Below are 22,759 nucleotides of genomic sequence, written 5' to 3' on the forward strand. Positions count from 1 at the left end.
CTATCATCTTTGTATATATATATATATATTTTTTCAAAAAAATAGTTAAATCACTTGTTAATAAATCATTTTTTTCTTGAAGATTTATATTTTTAATTAAAAACTCATTCGTTTTGGTTGAAAGTTTAGCTATTTTGTTGAAAATCAATCTTTTTTAATTGATAATTAAACTACTTGGGTAAAAGTTAAACTAAATTGTTAAATTTTATTTTTTTTGACTGAAAATGTAAGTTTAACATTTTTTTAAGATTGAGCTTTTTTAGTTGAAAATTCTACTTTTTTAGTAAAAAGAAAAACATCTTCCAGGCTTGAAATTTTATGTTTGCTGGGTAAAAACGCATCAGTTTCGTGGAAAATTAATTTTTGGCTGAAAAATTATATTTTTGTTTGAAAGTTCAATTTTTTACAAAAAATTCGTCTTTTTGGTTTAAAAATGATTATTTTTGTTTGTATTTTCATCTTCTTCATTGAAATATAAACTATGATACTTTTTTGTTAGGAATTATTTTTTTTAGATTGAAAATTCAACTATTATGTTAAAAATTTAATTATTTTGTGGAAAATTCAAGTATTTTGTTTAAAAGTAATCTTTTATAGTAGAAAAGAAATGTTTTGTTTAAAATAACTCAATTTATTTGAAAAATTTTAATTTTATTTTAAAATACTGTTTTATCTTATTCCTTTCCGATACCAATTGACCACAATCAGACACGTTTTTTCTAAAAAAAAAAAATAATAATAATAAAATTAATCTACCTTATTGCCATTTAAGTTCGTGAAATTCTGAGATAATTTCAAGATGAATTCTTTTCTACAAAGCTTACTTGTACTCCAGTATCAAAGATAAGTCGTATTTTTGCCGACTTCTTAGAAATTGAATGAATGATCATATTGTACTCAGCCACAGTAGAAATATGAAACATCATCTGCAGAAGTACGAACGTTTCTCTAGCTTTATTTTGCAATATAGCGAAAATAAGAAACCATCAGTGCTAGCTCATTTTATTATACATAATTAGGTAATAATAATAATAATACGATATGAATACAATCATTTGTTGGAATTATAAATTAAATTCCTGAGAAGATCTCTGATTGTAATTCGCCACAATTTAAAGAAAAAGTGGAATAATCTTATTAAAAATGAAGAACCAAAATTTGTTTAAAAATATAGAGTGGCTTTAACTGAATGTCAATTTCAATCCTAAGAAAAATTTCCTGAAAATTCGAAGTTTTTTCAGGGTAAAATTTGTCATAGTACGTAAACATTAAAATATTTCGTATTTCTTGAAACAGTCTACTCGGAATATGTATAAAGTTTCGCTAGTTTACTGTAAATAATGTTTTTTTTTCAGTTTCTAGGTATTTAATGATTTAGAAAGCGTTGGAAAATTATATTACAAGATATTCTTAAATATATTAGCCACAACGATGAACTAAATAATACTAAAAACATAATTAATAATTGTTTGAATTTGTCTCTAATTTCATGAATTTTAATAATAATTTAAACTTTTTATTTGATTTTCTTATACTTAAAACGCAGTTTATATTCGCGTAAAATTAATATGTGTAACGTATTAAATTGAATTTAAATTGCTTCAAATTCCTAACTTTCAAAGTAAAAATATTGCATTTTCAACAAGATAGGTGGATTTTTAAACAAATAATTGAATTTTCAGCTAACAAAATACATGAAGTCTCAACTAAATAATTGAGTTTTCAACCAAAAAGATTAATTTAAAAAAGCTAAAAATTAATTTGGTTGGTTGAAAATTTAAATATCATGTAGAAAATTCATGTATTTTATTGAAATTAATTTTTTTGTTTGAATGTTCATCTTTTTGACTTTAACTTTTTTTATTGAAAATTTAACTATTCCTATTTTTGCGGAAAATTGATCTTTTTTGATAGAAATGTAATCTTCTTGGTTAAAAATTCATATGATTAATTGAAAATTTAACAATTTTTAAAAATTAAACTATTGGATTAAAAATTCATTTTTGTTGTTGCAGATTCATTTTTTTAGTTAAAAATGAATTTTTTTGCTTAAAATTTCAGCTATTTGGTTGAAAATTTCTGTCTTTAATTAAAACTTTGTCTTCTCTAGTACAATATTAATCTTCTCCAGGTTAAAACTTGTTTAAAAATTCCAAATCTGATATAAGTTCATTATTATGTTAAAAACTAATCTTTTGTGGTAGGAAATTAATTTGTTTAAATGAAAATTCATTTCTTTGAATGAATTTTGGTTTTAATTGAAAAATAATTTTTTAACTGTACATTTAACTATTTTATTTTTTGAAGAAAATTTCTCTTTTTTGATAGATATTTAATTTTCACGGTTGAAAATTCATCTGTTTTGTTAAAATCTTTCTTTTTTTAGTAGAAAATTCATCTTTTGGGTTGAAAATTCCCGTATTGGGTTAAAAATTCATATTTTTGGTTGAAGATTCATTATTTTACTTAAAAATAAATTTCTTTGCTTAAAAATTTAACCATTTTGTTGATATTCCACTTTTTTGAAAATGAATTTATTTGACTAAAAATATAGCTATTTGATTCTTGTTAGCAAATTCATATTTTTTAGTTGAAAAATCCGTTCTCGTATTTTTTTAGGTTGAAAATTAAATTATTTTGGTCAAACATGCATATTTTTGGTTCAGAAATTAAACTGTTTTGTCAAAAATTCTTCTTTTTGGGTTGAAAATTAGTCTGTTTTGGTTAAAAATTCAAATAATTTGTTGAATATTCTTATTTGCTGGCTTAATTAAACTTTTTTTATTGATAATAAAAATAATTTTTTGTGGTTATATCAACTATTACATTTTTTTTATAATTTGTTTTTTTAATTGAAAATTTATCACTGATTGAAAAGTTTGCTGGTATTTTCTTAAAATTTGTCCTTTTCTTCATTGAGAATTAATTATTTTAACTGAAAATGTAATTCTTCTATTTCTTGTTCAAAATTGATCATTTTGAGTAAGTTTTGGTTTACGAAAATAATTATTTTAATTTAAATAACCCGAAGATGTTGAAAAATAGTAATTTTTCACCTGTTGCCAATGCTGTCGAGATTTTTGCGACACGGTAATTTTTTTAGAGAAGGATTATGAGAATTATTGTATTATTAATATTAATTTTATATTTTATTTGAAAAAATATAAACAATTTACAAAAAGCTATTTATTCCCTATATATTTTATATATATTATGAAAGTTTTTATTCAATTTTGCAATATACTAGAACGATGAAAGAAATTGTATGTTATCCCGGAAGGTTACAGAGAAGTTGAGAAAATTGGAGAAAATGTATTTTAATATTAATAGAATTGGATTTCATTGTCTCAGTTGTGAAAGTCTCGAAAGTGTTCGTACTTCCCTGATTCTAGGATAGTCAATATCTTCAAGTTAATAAAAAGTTACTTTTTTTCACTTCTCAAATTTTAGAATTCAAAAATCAAAATAACTAAGAAGATAATTTACAAAGTAGTATATTGTGCACCTAGGTGTGAAACAGTCATTTTTCGAACAAAGTAGTTCAACTTTCAATCAAGTATCTAAATTTTTAACCACAAAATACGACTTTTCAAGAAAATAGATGAACCATCTATGCATACATTTTTTTACCAAGATATTAATATGAATTTTCAACAAAAATGTTTGTTATTTTACAACCAAAAAGTTAAAATGTGTACCAAAATATTTATATTTTAAATAAAATATACGAAGTTTCAACCAAAGTAGAAGAATTCTCAACGTAAAATATAATACGCCCACGTTCGATTTCATCAGATTTTAAATAATTAGTTGAATTGTTATGTTTTTCAATTATGCTATTATTTAGCTTACAATGCGTAATTCAAAATGTCTTTACTTTAAAAATTTTCCATTAAACATTTTTATTTTTAAGCTTACATTTTTAATTCAAAGAATTTTTAAATGCTTTCTTAAAGATTTGAACAAATAAAAAATAAAAGCCTTTTATGTTGAAAATTTTGGATAAAAACATTTTTTTTCATAAATAAATAATTTTTTTTAATTCATCTGTACTTTAATTAATAAAAAGTAAACAAGAACAACTTGATAAAACGATTTTAAATCAGTTCAAAATTTAAGAATTTTTAGATTTTAACGTTAAAACTTAAATGATTTCAATTTGAAACAATTGAAACACATGTGAACGTGTGACTGAAAGTTTATAAACTATTTTCAACTTAAAAATAACTTCATAATAATATATTCTTAATTAAAGGATTTTATTAAATTAAAAATATTGTTTCAGTCTAAAATATTCAATTTTTAACCCATTCAATTTGAAATTTTTAATTAAAAAAAAGATTAGTTATTGAATATTTAGCAATATTTGAGCTTTTATTTAAGACAAGTAAATTTTAACCAAATATTTAAAAGTAAAGAATCATTAACTAAATTGTTTGACGTAGAAAGCCTGGAATCGTTAAGATTTCGAAGAGCCTTTAAACTTTTAACGTTACAATTTTAATTGTTGTATTTGAAAAATGTTTAATTTACTAATGAAAATTTGTAGAAAAAATTTGAGTAATTTTAAGAGATATTTAGGAGTTTTAAAAAGATTAAAAATTATCATGCAGATTTTAGAAAGTTTTCTTAAAATCTTCTTGAATCTTTTTTGAAAATTTTGTTTAAATCTTTGAAAAACTTGTTAAATATTCTCTTAAAATAATTTTTTTAAATGACAAATTATTTTTAAGTTTCCTATGAATCTTAAGAAAATGTTTTTATTCTTTTGAAGCCTTTCACAATTCTTGAAAAGAATCTAATTTTTTGTTTAAAATCTGCGAAAATCTACATTTTGTTTTATATTAGGCTATGATTTTAGGTTTTACTTTAAGTTTTAATCTTTTAAAAACTTCTACAATTCTCTTAAAATTACTGAAATTTCGCCTACAAATAACAAATTTTCAATTGTTATTTATACATCGAAATTGTAAAGAAAAATTCTAAAATTGGCAGGATTTTCTGAAAATTGTAGAATAAATTCAATTAATTTTGACAGATATTTAGAAGTTCTGAAAAAATTTAAATTTAAATTTAAAACCAATTTAAAACAACATCTCGATTTCTCCAGACTTTTAAATAAAATTTTGAAGCTTTTTAAGGACGTTTAAACTATTTAAAAAGAAAATAATTGAATTTCTAATTTAAGAAGCGTTCAGTTAAAAAGTTTTCAATATTTAATGCTTCTAGCTTACAATTTCTTAAAGTTATATAATTTTGAGAATGATAACGTGGATTTATATTTTTTATATTGAAAAATGTTAGTATCTTTAATTGTTTACGCGTAAATTATTGAGAATTTGAATACACATTTTTTTAATTAAAAACTTTTCAATTTTAAAAGTTTATAATTAAACAGTTCCACTTTGAGTGCTTTCATTTGCAGTTCAATTTTTATTGCCTCAAGTGGACCTTGGAAAAAGGACTTTATTTTAAATAAAACAAAGTTGAATTCAACCAAGAAAGACGAATTTTCAACAAAAAAATCGCTAAATTTTCACCTAAATCAGATTAATTTTGTATAAAAATAGTTGAATTTTCGAAAAAATGAGATTTTTTTGACCAAAGGCGATAAATTTTGAAGCGAAAAAGCCAAATTTTTAACAATGAAAGAAAAATTTTTTTCTATAAGTTGTTGAATTTTAAAACCAAAATGACGAAGTTTCTAGAAAATAGTTGAATTTTCAAGCCAAAAGGATGTATTTCCAACAAAAAGTTACTTTTCAACCAAATAGTTGTACTTTCTAGCAACTAAAATTTAATTAAAAATAAAATACATGAATTTTCCGCAATTTTTATCAAAAAAGTGAGTTCAACAAAATCGGAGAGGAATTTTTTACCATTTTCAAACAAAGAAGACGAATTTCCAACAAAGAAGATCCTTTTGAACCAAATAGTTTAATTTTTTACCAAAACATTTTGAATTTTCTACACAAAAAGCGAGTTTTAAATAAAATATTTCAAATTCTAAACAAAGAGATAAATTTTCAAGCAAAAAAGAAGAATTAGCAACAAAAGAACTGAACCCTCTAAAGAAATATAAACTTTTTACCAAAATAATTGAATATTTCACAAATATGTACATGAATAAATTGTCAAACAAAATTGATAACGTCTCAAAGAATCAGAATAATTTTCTATCAAAATCGTTGGAATTAAAAAAAATGAGATTTTTTAATTAAAAGATATAAATTTTGAAACAAAAAAGCCGAATTTTGAACCAAGAAAGAAAAAAATGTCCTTATAAATTGTTGAGTTATTAAATCCTTAACAAAAAAGATTAATTTTCTACTATTATTTTTACGGGGATTTTAAAAATTTCTATCTAGAAAAATCTGTCCAAGTTAGATTTTAACAGTTTCTTTAATAATTAGTTGAATTTTTATCTTTTCCGATTATATCATTCAGTTTACAATGCATAATTCGAAATTTTTTACTTACAAATTTTCCATTTTGGGTTTTAATTTTCAAGCCTACATTTTCCATTCAAAGAATTTAAAATTGCAGTTTTAAAGACTTCAACATTTTTGATAAAACCCCCTTTTTCGCTGATTTTAACGTCAGAAATTAAACTCAATTAGAAAGTCTTATTAGTTACATAAATGTACACGCCGATGAAAACATAAACTATTTTCAATTTTATAATAACTTTAATTAACATATTAACAATATTTTCTTGTTCCTGTAAAATCTCTAATTTTAAATCAAATATTCGAAACTAAGTAAAAAATTAAACTTTGAATGTTACCATTTTTATTTTTCTGTTTGAAAAAATTGTATTCGCATGTAAAATTTTTGAATTTTGTTGTACAGTAAATATTGAACACCTATAATTCCTAGAAAAGAATGGAGTAAGTTGAATAGATTTGTAGAACGTCTGAGAAGATTCAAAATTAATTAAAAATTTGAATTGATTGCAAATTATTTAAACGAAGTTTCTACGTACACCCGTAAAATCCGGGTATTCGTTCCGAATTTTTGGTGCAAATAGCCCACGTCGTAAACTTTTGCGAATTTCGAACAACAAATTTAGAAGCTTTTTAAAAATTATGAAAGGTTCCAAAAGACTAAAAATCGTTTTGTCAAGATTCATAGAAAAATAAAAAATAGCTTTGTTTTGAAAGACTAATTTTAAGAGAATATTTAAATAGATTTAAAAACATTTCCAAACTTGTTAAAAATGAATCTGGAAGTTATAACAAATTTTTAAAAATAATTTTTAACAAATTTAAACAACTTCTAGATTTCTCAAAATTTTGAAGCTTTTCAAGGATGTATGAACTATTTAAAATGGGAATAACTTAATTTTAAATTTAAGAAGTGTTTCGTTTATAAAAAAAATGTAATCGTTAAATTTGTAATATTTCTAGCTTAAAATTTCTTAAAATGATTTGAAGCCCAGTGTTTATTACTTCAAATTGGAAACATTTTTAGCTTTAAAGTTCAAATATTTTTATTACGTTGACCGTGAAAAATGTACAAATAACGTTTCAGTCTAATTGAAATAAATTCTTTGTTCGTAATTTTCGAGTGAAATGAATAAAGGGTAAGTAACCTTGACAATGAATGCTGATAAGAGACTTTTTTTTTAAATTGCTCCTGACGTTCTGATATCTCTTTGAAGTGCTAATCTTGTTTGACTAATCTTTGTTTCACTGGACGGAAGTACAGACTGGACAATTTAATTGCGATAAGTCTTGAACGTATTCTCGTCAAACTAGCTTTCTCGTTTTTCCTCAAGTGGCATTCGATTACGGTGGCTTCAACATTGTAGTCAAAACCAGATCGTGTTTCGCCAATAAAAACTGCTAGCAAAACCTTTATTGGATATTTAATTTCAGGAAATAGGAAATTATTTACTGGAAAAAAATGACAACAGAAGTGTTCAATAAATTGCAGAGTTTAATAGAAAATCTAAAATTAAAAGATTAATTAGGGATCGTTCATAAACTACGGTACCAATTTGCAACGGTGCAGTTTAATAATAATAATAACTCTTTCTCATATTTTCCTTTTTTCCCCTTTTTCAAGAATATCTGTTTTTTCTCCTGTTTTCCCGACATTTAGACTATTTGATTGCAAATTTATTTATTCTTTGAGAACGCAACTATTTTGTTAAAGAGTGATTTTTTATGGTCAAAAATTTAAAAATTGGGTAGAAATTTTTACTGCTTTGTTAAATATATATCGTTTTGGTTGAAGATTCATTTCTTTGAAGGAAAATTGAATTGTTTCTTTGAAAATTAATTTCCTTATCAGTTAAGAATTCATCTTTTTTTTTGTTGGAAATTTGTCTCTTCAGTTGAAACTTTATTTAATTAAATATTTGTATTTTTTATTAGGTTCAATTGTTTTTTATTTACATGAATGAAAATTATTTTTGGTTAAAATATCAATTATAATTTTCTTTAAGAATGCACTTTTTTGTTTGAAAATTTAATTGCCGAGTTGAAGGTTTAACTGGTTTGTTCAATAATAATAATGAAATTGATGCAAACTCCTGTTAAAAAAATCAGAATCCAAATACCAAATTTGGACCACAACGAACAAAAGAAAAACAAAAAAAAATCCTATTGTAATCTGAAAAAAAAATTTCAGACAAAAATAAAAAAGATAAAAGAAAAACCAAAATTTTTATTTTTGCCTGAAAATTATTATTTTATTTTTTTCCAGATTACAATAGGATTTTTTTTTCGTTCGTTGTGGACCAAATTTGGTCGTGGGATTTTTGAAAATTCATCTTTTTGCTGAAAATAAAACTATTTTGGTAGAAGAAAATTCGTCTTTTTTAATTAGAAATTAATTTTTCTTAATGAAAATTAAACTACAGAATTTTTCGTTAATAATTGATATTTTTTAGTTTAAAAACCCATCCATTTAATGTAAAAAATGTTAATATTCGTCTCTGGTAGAAAATTAATCTTCGTTTTTGAAAACTAACATTTTTTCTGTAGATTCAACTATTTTGTTGAAAGCTCTTTTTGCCTGGAAAAGCTCTTTTGTCAATTGGAAGAAAATTATTATTTCTTAAATCAATTTTATAATTAATTTTTAATTAATTAATTTAATAATTAACTTTTTTCTGTGGATTCAACTATTTTGTTGAAAGCTCTTTATGTCTGGAAAAGCTCTTTTGTCAATTGGAAGAAAATTATCTTTTTTTTTTTTTAATTAATTTTTTTAACTAAAAATGTAACTTTCATTTTTGGTTGAAATTTGTTTTTTTTTTCAATTGAAAATTCAATTATTTTGGTAGAAGATTCAACTATTTTGTTCAGAATTAAACTATTTATTTACAAAATTAACTACTTCATAGAATCTTAACTTTCTTCTTAAAAATACACAGTATCGGGTAGAAAATTAGATTTTTTGGTTTGTGAAAAATTCATGTACTTTGCTGAAGATTCGTCTTTTAGGGAAGGAAGAAAACCGTTTTTGAAAATTGATTTGATTGGCTGTCGATTTATCTATTTTATTCAAAAATTTTCTATTTGTATTCAGTTAAACTGGTAGAAAAAATTGGTCCTTTTGTTTAAAAATGAATTTTCTAAACTAAAAATAAAGCAATTCCATTTTTGATTGAAAACTCATATTTTTTAGTTGAAAATGTAATTATTTGGTCAAAAATTTAACTGTTTTGATAGAAAATTCTACTATTTGGTTAAAAATTAAACTATCGTTTCGAAAGGTTAACTGCTTCGTAGAAAATTCACTTTTTTGTTGAAAATTCAGTGTCCAGTGCAAAATTTATCTTTTTGTGGAAAATTAATATATTTCGTTGAAAATTCGTCTTTTTGAAAAAAAAAATTATTATTTTTTTGTTGATAAATCATAATTATTTTTTTGAAAATTCAATTTTTAAACATAAAGTGTAACTATTCTATTTTTAGTAACAACTTCCTTTTTTTAGTTAAAAATTCAATTATTTTGGTAGAAAAATCAACTATTTGGTTAAAAATTAAACTATTTATTTGAGAAAGTAACTGTTTGGTAGAAAATTCACTTTTTAGTTGGAAGTTCATAGTTTTGGAGGCATAATTAAATTTTTTATGGAAAACTCATTATTTTTTTGAAAAATCATAATTTCTTTTTCTTGTAACATAATTCAGCTCTCATTGTAAAAATTGACATTTCTGGGGAAAATTTTTGTAGGATTAAAATTCAACTACTGTTTTGTTGTGTTATCTTTTTGTTTGAAAATGGAACTAGTTTTGTTGAAAATTCGTCCTTTTGGATTGAAAATTCATACATGAAATACAAAATATGATGAGAATTCATATTTTTTTGTTTGAGAACTGAACTCTACTTGGTTAAAAATTAAATCATTTTGTTGAAAATTTAACTTTTTTTTTTAAAAAGGCTTTTTTACTGTTGAGAATTCTACTAACTATAAAATAACTCATTAAAAACGCGAAAAAAAGCTAAATAAATGTGAAATCCGTGTAAGCTCAACAGATTCGTTACTTATTTCAAAATGACAATAATATTGCAAAATTGGTAACACACTTTAGTAAAGAAAAACTATTATGAAAAAGAAATAAAAAATATATGTAAATTTAATCTTTTTTAATCAGTTTTTGAAAAATCATAATTTTGTGAATGAAGCGTTTTCAAATTAAATTTTGTGTTATATTAAAATTCTTTTTAAAACGCGAAACTCGATAAACTAGACTTTCTGAAATCGTAAATAACTTAATATGTATTATGAATCGCTTGTCTAGTCACGCGTGAGATATAATTGTCGTGTGTTTTTCAGTGAGCTCTATTATTTATTAGACACAAGACGCAAGTGAATTTTATTAAATTAATGCAACACCGGCCACTCAAATCAAAACTAGTAACTCCCTTTATTTGCTTGAACCTCCTGCTCCCCTTGATAAGATGTACTCGTCTCAATCAACTGATTCAGCCAATTGGGACTCGTATCTGCAATGCACGATGAGTTGCGAAACTAAAACTTGACTAGTTCCTGCCTACGTAAAAGAGGGACAATCGCGAAATTAACATACAATGCGTTTTATTCAGACGATATCGTGCGGTACACACTGTTCTTTATTTCGCACATTCGGCGTCTATTGCAGTTTTAATTATCCTATATCAGCAGCTAGAATTTTCCACATTTCAGGCCTCGGATTCACCACATTATTCACACTATTTTATACTTTTTTTTTGAGACTATACTATTTTGTTATGTCGAAAAAAAATAGTACTATAGATACTATTTTTTTTGCACAATATTGTTCGCAGAATCGCGACTTGAGCGCGAACTTTATTGGACGTGTAAAAACTAGGAATTTAATTTTGAAACCGAGAATTTGCTTCTGATTGCAGAGAAATTCATTATTTAAAAATTTTTTGTAAATTTAGAAAATTGATTTCTACTTTATCTACAGTCGGGAATTGAAAAAAATTATAATTGGGATTTAAAAAAATCCCTGTTCCAAGTCAGAGAATTTGTCAAAATTTGAAAGTTCCCTCTTTCAAATTTTACATAAAGAAAGTATCTCAAGCAGTTTTTAGACAAGTAGAAGTATTATTTTTAGAAGAAATATTTCTGAATATTTTTTATTTAGAAATTAAACTATTTATTAGAAAATTTACCTGCTATGTAAAAAATTCGCCTTTTTTGTTGAAAATTATTGTTTATGGTTGAAAATTTATTTTTTGGTAGAAAATTCAACTTCCAGTTAAAGATTCGCCATTTTAGTTGAAAATTCATCACTTTTGTTGAAAATTAATTTCTTTGACTGAAAATTTAACTGTTACATTTTTTTGTTGAAAATTGATCTTTTCTTCTTAAAAATTCAACAATTTTGGTGAAAATTTATCTTTTTCAACTGAAAATTCACATATTTTCTTAAAAATCGATTTTTTGGTAGAAAACTATATTTTTTTTTTGCAAGCTAATCTTTGTGTTTAAAAATTCTTCTTTTCGGTTAAAATTTCAAGTATTGTAGTTAAATATTCAACATTATAGTTGAAAATTTATCTTTTAGGTTGGAAATAAAATTACTTGATTGAAAGTTAAACTCTTTTGTTAAAAATTTATTTCTTTGGTTGAAATATGAGCTATTTGATTGAAAGCTTTTTTTTTCTTTGGATGAAAAGCAATTTTTTTGCCGAAAATTTAACTATTTTGTTGAAAATTTGTTTCTTTTTTGGTTAAAAATGATTATTTATTTGAACTGAAAATTTAATTGTTATTTCAGTCGAATATTCCATAATTTTAGTTAAAAATTCATCTTTCTGGTTGAAAAATTCATTTTTTGACTAAAAATTTACTTACTCAATTTTTGGTTGAAAATTCATCATTTTTGTCAAAAGTTAAATTATTCTAGTTAAAGATTTAACCCTTTAGTTGAAAGTTCATCACTTTTTTTGAAAGTGAAACCATTTTTTGGAAAGTCAGTTATTTCTTTTTTGTTGAAATTTAGTTTTTTTTTGTGGAAAGTAATTTTTTAAATAAAAATTTGACTGATTTTAATTTAATATTCCATAGTTTCAGTTGAAAATTCATCTGTTTAGTTGAAAATTGAATATTTTTGTTGAAAATCCGTTTTCTTTTTAATTAATTTTTTCCAACAAAAGGTTTAATTATTCCATTTTTTGTTGGAAATTTATATTTTTTAGCGGAAAATTGAAGTAATTGTTGCAAAATTCATTAGTTTGCAATTTTTCTGTGGTGTGTTAAATTATGTTTATAATCAACTTCATGAATTAAAATAACTATTTGCATTTAGTGGAAAATATAAATATGTTACTTTCAGTTGACCGGAAAAATAAAAAAAAATGGACCCAGTAATGACCGATAATTTAAAAATCGTCTTCCAAATCGCTATCCTGTTTCACTAATACCACTATTTCTTTACTTTTCTTTGAAAGCTATTTTCGAACTTTTTCGGTAATTGGTTAAAATTTTGGGAAAGGGAGTGATATAAAATATTTCTTTTATGAATAAAATTATGATCAGAAAACTAATTTTCTAGCAGGAAACATTTACTTTCAACAAAATCCGCAAATTTTTACATAGTTCAATTTTGAAATTAAAACAAACTCAGTTATTAACCAAAAATGGAGTAATTGAATTTTAATTAAGAATTAATTTTCAATATAAAAAAATGACGAATTTTCTAGGCAACCGTTAAATTTTTAACACAAGAATATAAATGTTAAACAAAAAAGTTAATTTTCAAACAGGTAGTTGAATTTTCAACAAAACAGTGCAATTTTCAATTTAAAAAAATTAGTTTTTAACCAAAGAAAAAACGAATTTTCAACCTAAAAATATGAATTTTCAACGAGAAATGTAATAGTTGGTATATCAACAAAAAAGAATTTAATTTATAGTAAAAAAAAAATTGCATTTAATCAACTACAATGAACTTTCGATAAAATACTTGAATCCTTAACTAAAACAGATTAATTTTCAACCAAATAGTTGCATTTTTAATGAAAAAATGGAATTTTTGCCTAAAAAAGCCGAATTTTCGGGCCATAAAATTTCAATGATTTCCAGATTTAGCGGTATATTTCAAGAATTTCCGAGATCTTCTCGAAAAGCGTGCATCCCTAATTTTTTTAAACAAATTATAACCCTCCATCCATACTTCTAAAAAATTATGTATTTAATTTTACAAGTTTTTCCGGAATTTTGTGTATTTTCCAGAATGGAAGCGAAAAGAGTGTGACGTGCACGATTTGCTGTCTGTGTGCGACAAGACAGAGAGATGTGTGATGAACCCAAATTCGAACGGCACATCTTGGTGCGAGTGTTTGCATGGATATGAAGTTCGGGATGGAAAGTGCATCCCAATTCCAACGACTGAAAAGGCCTTGCCGACGACCCCGAGGCCGGAACCCAAGCCCAGCTCCGGAGGTTGGTTAAAAAATTAAATGTTTACCTCTTTTCATTTATTTTTCAGGGACTCAAGGTGAATATCTTTAAGAGTCTTTCTTGTATGCAAATTACGCGTTGCAAAGATATAGTTAAGAAAAATAATTTGGAAATATTTCAAAAAGTTTAAAACAAAATGTACGTTTTTGAAAAATTTAAAAAAATATTTAGAAAGATCTAAAATTATTTTTAAATTTTCTAAAAAGAATGGGAAAGATTTTCAAGCAAAATCTTTTAATTGGCAATATTACAAACATTTATAAAAAAATTCGAGTAAGTTTAAGACGTTTCAATATTTTAAAAAGAACCAAGGTTAATTTATAAGTTGAAAATATTTCGAAAGTTTACAAAAATTTACATTTTTGTATATTTGGAAAAAGATTGGAGGCTTCTTTCTGATTTTGAAAGGATTCACGATAATAAAAAAATGTAGAATTCATGGGAAAATTTTTCAGAATCTCAAGAAAATGTTTGGAAAAATTCGAAGAATAAAAAAAAAAGTTAAAACAGTTTTGGAAATAGTTTAAAAAAATAATTTGAAAATGTTTCAATTTTTTTTTTAAATGTACTTTTTTAAATATTCCGAAAAAATGGTGAAGTGTTTTAAACAGTTTGAGAGGCGCCAAGAAAATAAAATCTCTCTGGAAATTCCTGAAAAAATTTAAACAAAGATTTCGAAAGATTTAAAATTATTTTTTAATTTTTGAAAATTAATAAAAAAAAACATTTCTTATAGTTCAAGAGATAATTTAAAATGATTTTTCATTTTGAAAAATTAATTTTAAGACAATATTAACAAAAACTTTAATATTTAAAAAGGCACTTTTCAGAATTTTAAGAAAAAGTTTAGAAGAATTCGAAGAATTTTAAAATATATTTAGGAAGTTTAAAAACTTTGAACATGGTTAAGGAATTACTTTAAGCTTAAAAACATTTTCAACAAATTTAAACAAAAGGTACATGTTTGATAATTTCAAACAAAATTTCGAAACTTTTTAAGACGTTTAAACAAGTATAAAAAAAAAGAAAAAAGTTCTTGAGATGCTTGACAAAATTTTGAAAGATTTTTCAATATATTAGGAATAGTTCGAGTCAGTTTAAAAGATATTTTTATATTCGAAACTTCTGAAAGTCAATCTTTCAAACTAACTCGATTTTTTCCTAAAAGTTTTCAAAGTCCTGAAAAATAAGAATGTTACTTATTCGAAATATCTGAAAGCTTCAAATAATTATCCCCCCAAAATTATAATTTGGTTGATTGGATTCCATCATGTTGTTAACCATTTTTTTACTGAACATTTATCATTTTAGTTAAAAATTTATCTCTGGTTGACAATGTCACTATTTTTTTCAAAACTCGTATTCGTTTGGTAGAAAATTTTTGTATTTCATTAAAAAATCATAATTTGATGTTAAAAAATTGAACTGTTTTGCAGAAATTTTGTCTCTTTTTTTAAAAAACCTAATTTTGTTGTTGTTTAAAATGCAACTGAAAGAAATTAATTTTTTTTGTTGGAGATTCCGTTATTTTGTTAAAAACTTGTCCTTTTTGGTGCGATGAATTGAACTATTTTTAATGTAAAATTAAAATCTTTTTTGTTTCTATTTTTATGAAATATAAGCTAGAAAAGTATCTATTAATCGCTTAAGTTTTTCTAATTTTTTAGTTACAAATATTTTAAACACATTACAATTTCCAAAAGTTCGGAAAAATATGTGTTCTTAAACTGAAAAACCTTTTTAGTTGAAAATTGATTTTTCTTGTTCAAAATTTAATAATTTGGTTGAAAATTGGTCTTTTTTAATTGAAAATTAACATATTTCGTTTAAAATTCACGTATTTTGTTAAAAAAATGATTTTTTTGGATAGAAAATTATCTTTTTCTTTGAAAGTTAATCTTTTTGTTTGAAAATTCTTCTTTTCTGTTAAAAATTCAAGTACTGCAGTTCAATATTTATCATTTTAGTTGATACTTTATCTTCTAAGTTGCAAATAGAATTATTTGGTTGGAAATTGAACTCTTTCATTTAAAATTATTTTTTTTATAGAATCGTTTGATTGATGGTTTTAATTAAAATTTTATTTCTTTGGTTAAAAAATGAGCTGTTTGATTAAAAACTTGTTTCTTCTTCTGATGTTTTTTGGTAGAATTTTTTTTAACTGTAAATTTAACTATTATTCGAGTTAAATATTTCATAATTTAAGTTAAAAATCCATCTCTTTAATTCAACATTGATTTCTCGATCAAAAATTTAATTATTCAATTTTTGGTTAAACAATTATATTTTTTAGTGGAAAATTTGTCTTTGTTGGTAGAAATTAATCTTCTAGGTTGAAAATTAATCGTTTGGCTCAAAAATCTTATTATTGTAGTGAATGATTCATAATTTCAGTGGAAAACTCATCACTTTTTTTGAAAATGTAACTATTTTTTAAAGTTTTTTTTTGAAATTATATTTGTTTGAATTAGAGTTCTTTTTTAATGTAATTTTTTTAACTGAAAATTTAACTTATTCTAATTGAAAATTCCATACTTGTAGTTGAAAATTCATCTGTTTCGTTAAACATTTTTTTTTTTTAAATTGAAAGTTAATTATTTTAGGTTTGGTTAATAATTTATCCTTTTTGGTAAAATTATTATTTTTTTGAAAATTGAAATATTTCAGTTTAAAGATTCATTGTTTCAGTTGAAAATTTTTATGTTTGGTTTAAAATTAATTTTTTGAACTAAAAAAGTTACCATTCCATTTTTGGGTGAAAGTTATTATTTTGGTTTTTTTCAAAATTCAACTGTTTCGTTAAAACTTAATGTATTTTGTTGAAAAATTGTTTTTTTTTATAGAACATTGATCTTTTTATTTGAAAATTATTCTTGTTTAAAAATGTGCTTTTTTGGTTGAAAATTCATATTTTCCAATTAAATTTTCCTGATTTTAGTTGAAAATTCCTCTTTTTGGTCTCAAATTTAACTATTCCAGATATAGATTCACAATTTTACTTGAAAATTGATTACTTTGGTTGAAAATTGAGCTTATTAATAATATATTTATCGTTTTCTAAATTTCGATAATTAAAATTTAAAATGATAGTTTTTAATGTGCAATTCTAAAACAGTTTAATCTTTGATTAAACTTTGATTATCTTTCGATTAAAATTAAACTATCTGAAATTGGTGCGTCAGGAAATGGATAATTTCAGTAATTTTGAATGGTTACAATTTCAGAGTTCTGAATTTTCATTATAAAGGCTTTTTTTATTTTTCTCTTTCATAGATTTTAATCTTGAAATTAAAATCGAATTGGTTGAATTTTGGCAAGCATAAATTACGAATTTATAAACGATTAAAATTTATTTCAAATAATTGAAATTTTAAAGGGTTTAAGTATAAAAAAGTTTTAATATCACAATTTTTGGGGATGACAATTTTTTTCAGTTTGAAGTTAAGTTCTCATTCGTTAAGTTTTAACGTCCGGGAGCAGAAAATTTTCCATTTTTAACGTTTTCCATTTAAAATTGCTATTTTTTAAAGGTTTTTTTTTGTAAAGAATAATTCAATTAAATTTTTGATTTGAGAAAAATTGGTCTAATCAGCTTTAATGTTAAATTAGAATTGTATTTAATTGTCAAATTTTAATTACTTTGAATTTAAAATAATTAAAATTCAGAATTTTTCAGTCTGTAATTATTAATTTTAGAACGCTTTTAACTATAAAGAATAAAATTTTAATTTCTCTGAATTTGTAATGACTTGAGGAACAATTTTACAGAATTATCAGAGGATTACAAACACTTTAAAAAATGTTTTCAAATTCCTGGGAATTTTAAAGATCTTTAATTTTTTGTTAAGATTTTAAAGGATTTCAAACATTTTAGATTATTTAAAAATATTACAAAGACATTTTTTTATCGATTTCAGTTACGCAATGGAATTGCAAAGGATTTAAAATATTTTAGGTTATTGTACAAAAATTCCCAAGCATTTTCAAGAGCTTTACAAAGTTTTAAGGGATTTCAAGGGATGTCAAAGGATTTTAAATATTTGAAGAAATTTTAGGATCCCTAAAACCTTTTTATTTATTTCAATAGTTTGAAAAAATTCCTAAGCCTTTGAAATATTTTCGGGTATTTAAAAAGATCGAAAGGCAATTTCAAGTGATTAAAAAAATTTCAAAGGATTTCGAAGGGTTTTCATAATTTAAGGGATTTCAATATTTTAATGGATTTTAAAGAGTTATTCACAAAAAGTGAGAGATTTCAGAGGGTTACAAAGATTTGAAGAGATAAAAATTTGTGTTGTATTTGGAATTTGCCCTGAATTGTTAAAAATTTTTCTAAATTCACTCAATTGTCTTTGTTTTCAATTCATTGAAATGATTATTAAATTCAGCTTGATTTTTATGATTTTCATTGAATTTTTCTAATTTTCCTTAAATTCCCTCAAATTTTACTGAAATCAAAGGGATTTTTTCGGGTTTTAAAATTATTTAAAATTCTTTTTTGGTTAAAAATGAGCAGGGCTTCAATAATTTGAACTTATTTTTTGGAATTTATCCTGAATTATTTTCAATTCTTGGGAATTCTCTTGAAATTTTTTAATTCATTTGAATTTTTCTAAATCTACTCAGTTCTACTTCAGTCAGTGGATTTATTTTTAATTTTTTAAAGTATTTATTTAATTGATCCTAAATTCTTTTAATCTCACGTTGAATTCTTAGGAGTTTAATCAAATTCTTTTGAATTCCCTTGAACTTTTAGAATCTCGCTTCAAACTTACTGAATCAGAGAGACCGCTGGACCGAGAAATCGGGAAACGCGGGAATTTTATGAGACCGGGAAAACCCGGGAAAATGACCGTGAATTTATTTTTTGACTGGGAATTTTATAAATTTTTAGAAGAAAAATCTGTCCACGTTCGATTGTAATAGTTTTTATATAATTATTTTAATTTTTATCTTTTTCAATTATGATCTCATTCAGTTCAGCATGCGTAATTCGAAAATCTTTCGCTTTAAAAAACTTACATTTTAGATTTTTCTTTTTTAAGGATACATTTCAATTTACATAATTTAAAAATGTAGTTTTAAAGACTTTAACAATTAAAATTTAGAAACGTTTAAAATCGAAGATTTTTGATTAAAAAAAAAATTTATTTGATCAATTGTGAATATAAATTAATTAATGATTTCATAAATTTAATTGTATAAACTATTTTTAATTTTAAAATAACTTCAAAATAACATATTTATAATTAAACGCTTTTCTTCAATTTTAAATATAATTTTATTCTAAAATATTCCTTTTTTACACCATGCAATTTGAATTTTATAATTAAGAAAAGGAACAGTTAGTACTTAATATTTAGAAATACCTGAATGTTGGTTTAAAATCAATAACTATAAATGAAATATTCAAAATTAAACTCAAAAACTAGACTGTGAATCTTACGATTTTAATTATTCTTTTTAACCAAATTTAATTTGTAAAATAAATGGTTGAATTTTGATGTATAAATAACAATTGAACATCTATTATTCTTACAAAAAAATCTGTGTAAGTTGAAGAGATATTTAGAAGATTTGTAAACATTCAAAATTTTTAAATAATTTAAAATAATTTAAACGAGATGTCTGTGTGTACAGAAAAAATTCGACTATTCGTACACAAATTGGTGTGCAAAAAGACCAAGGCCTAATTTAAAATAAAATGTAGATTTTAGCAGATTTAGAGAAAGAAAATTAGAAGCTTTTTAAGAATTTTGGCAGGCTTCAGAAGAAGAAAAACCATTTCCTAGGAAAATCGAAAATCATTTTTTTATTTAATAAACTAATTGTAAGAGAATGTTTAAAAAGATTTACAAAATTGTTAAAAATGAATGTGGAAGATTTTAAGAAAATTTCTTTATTTTGGCAGAATTAAAAAAAAAAATTATTTTGAAAAAATGTAATCCAACATGTAGATGTTTCAATATTTTTGAATTAAGTTTCGAAGCATTTAAGGATTTTTAAACTATTTCAAATAAAAATAATTTAACTTTTAATTTGAACAGGAAATTTTTAATCTTTAACAAATTTATTGTTGGAACTTTAATTTAGTCAGTATAATAATTCTGACTGGGGACCGGGAATTTTCAAATTTTAACTAATTTCGAGCTAGTATTGGAAATTTTCGAAAAGGAAAAAAATTCTGAATTGGAACAGGAATTTTTTCCAAAATATTTTAATTCTGGGTTAAAGTAGGAAATTTTCAAATTTCTAACAATTCTGAGTTGAAACTGGTATTTATCCAAAAGAATTATGGGTTTTCTTGGAACAGGCAATTAAAAAATTTAAATAAATTCTGAGCTGGAACGGGAATTTTTTTAATGAATGAATTCTAATTCTAAGTTGAAACGGGATATTTTGGAAAAAATAAAATTATGAATTGGAACAGGGATTTTTGCAGAAAAACTCGAATTCTTACAATTAGTTGACATGAAGAATTTTCGGAAAAAAATTAAAATTCTGGATTTGAACAAGGAATTTTTCTAAAAGAATTAAAATTTCCTATTTAAACAGGGAATTTTTAATCAATTCCGAGCTAGAATTAGCACTTAAAATTTCTTAAAATGATATAAATTTGAAATTTTTTTAAATCCATTGATTGATTCTTCAATTTAGAGCATTGAAAATGATAACGTGCATATATATTTTTAGATTTGAATCTTTAAACTCTAGAATTTATAAAAGTTTCAAATTTTGAATTTGGTAGTTTAACTGCATTTAATTTAAAATTGTTTAGTTGAAATTATATTATAGAATAATAATATTATAGAAAAAAATCGATTAGGTTAAAAGATATTTTGGAGTTTTGAAGAGATTAAAAATAATTTAAAATTTGTAATGGTTCTAAACATTGTTTAACAAAAAATATATATTTTTGAAAATCTTTAAATAAGATTTGAACGGTTTTAAATGACTTTTTAAGATCTGTAGATTATAACACAATATACTTAAGATACCTGTAAAAATATTAAGGATTTTTATTTTAAAAAAAAGAATTAAAAAAAAGATTTAACAAGATTTAAAAACAAATTTTGATGTATAAATAAACATTGAACAGTTATTAATTTTTGAGAATTTAGAATAAAAAGAATTTAATGTCTAGTTTAAAAAGTGAGAATTAAAAAAAATTGTAATCTATCAAATTGTAATGCTTTTCACTGAAATTGTTTAAAATTATATCATTTAAAAAAATGTAATTAGTTGGTTCATTCTTTAAATTAGAGTATTGAAAATTATAGCGTGAATTTTTTTTAACCTTCGATATGTACAATTGATGAAAGTTAGAAATTTTTTATTTTGTAGTTTACCAATATTTATTTTAAAATTGGAAAATAAAAAATTATTCTTTGTTTTTTGTCAATCAATATTTAGAGTATATTTAAAAAGATTTCCAAAATTGTCAGAAAATAATCCGGAAAATTTTAACGCATTATTTTCATTTTACAGTATTTATTAAAAGTTTAAGAGAAAACTCGAATGATATAAAAAATTGTTTAGAAGTTTCAAAAGAATTAAAAAAATGATAGCAAATTTAAAAAACTGAAAATACGTAAAATTAAAATATTTGGTTACAAAAACTAAATTGTGATTCTTAACTTTTTCATTATTTTTGTTCATTAAACGTCATTCTGATATTAATATGCACATTAAACCAGCCTAATTGTACAATATTTTGAAATTCAAATTCATAAGGTTAATATATTTTAAAATGAAAACGTTAAAAAAGTGAGTGATATGTAAGGTATTTCAAATTAAGAGCATTGATGGTACAATAATTTTAAAATTATGGAAGATGTTCCCAGGCGAATGATCGCAGATTGATACATCAAAAATTGCACTTAAATATCTTTTTTAAAACTTTAAAAATGGTCAAATTTACGAAGTTTGCAATGTTCAGTTTAAAGGTCTTCAAAATAGAATAAATTAAAATTCTTAGTTTTCCAAATTAGAGTAATACGAGGGGTGTTCAAAAAGTAAGTTTCCTTAGTCTGCCGTTTTGCCCCAGCGCCATCTAGCGAGCTGGGACCGAACATAGTTTTAGTTTAGGATATACCCATAAGAGCGGAACCGGAGAGGCCTTTTGCGGGCTCCAAAAATGGTTAATTTTGGCTTTAATGCACGTTGAATATTGTTAGGAAATTTTTTTTTTTTATACAGAAAATATCATGAAAAATTTGAATTACTGCGCATTTGTGCTTGCTTCCAGGGTATTTGAGCTTAATTTTAGCAAAATGTAGCCAAGAATAAAAAATTTAGCTAGAATCGAGTCAAATCAACATTTAAATTTACATTTTATTATTATTTAAAAAACATTTTATTTATATTGATCAGCATAAAAATTTGTTACCTAATTTATTAATTGATATCCTGGCCAAATTTTGAATTTAACTCGAAATTTCAGAAAAAAATAATGGACATAGCTTTGATTAGCTTTCCCAGTAGCCGGACTACTTTAACCCTTGTGTTGCCACCCCAGTACCCATCGGCATACGTTTTGTTAAATAACTTTTTTTAAAAATAAAGATAGGCCGAATGCTTCTCGAATCAGCATGATTTAACTGATTCTCTATCGTAATTTGCATTGCACATATTTTTAGAAATTATTTAGCTTGAAATATCTCGCAATTAAAAAAAAAGCACGGTTGAGCCACCTGGGTACCCCGAAAGAAAAAGCATGATTTTCATACAGCATATTATAAAAATAAAGTTTGTTATAATACTATATGAAGTAAATATGGATAATTTTATAAATAATAACAAAATATATACATTTTTAATTGAATT

The 22,759-nt window shown here is 23.5% G+C and overlaps 1 protein-coding gene across 1 annotated transcript in view; it reads left to right on the forward strand.

Annotated features, from left to right (window-relative positions):
• Window positions 1–22,759, forward strand: part of LOC117173490 — a 40,946-nt gene that overhangs the window by 12,932 nt on the left and 5,255 nt on the right. Inside the window, exon 2 of the mRNA XM_033362143.1 lies at window positions 13,706–13,915. Coding sequence (XP_033218034.1) covers window positions 13,706–13,915 — 210 coding nt within the window. The remainder of the gene's footprint in view (window positions 1–13,705; window positions 13,916–22,759) is intronic.

Source organism: Belonocnema kinseyi, chromosome 1 (genome assembly GCF_010883055.1).
Source record: "Belonocnema kinseyi isolate 2016_QV_RU_SX_M_011 chromosome 1, B_treatae_v1, whole genome shotgun sequence".
Lineage (NCBI taxonomy): Eukaryota > Metazoa > Arthropoda > Insecta > Hymenoptera > Cynipidae > Belonocnema > Belonocnema kinseyi.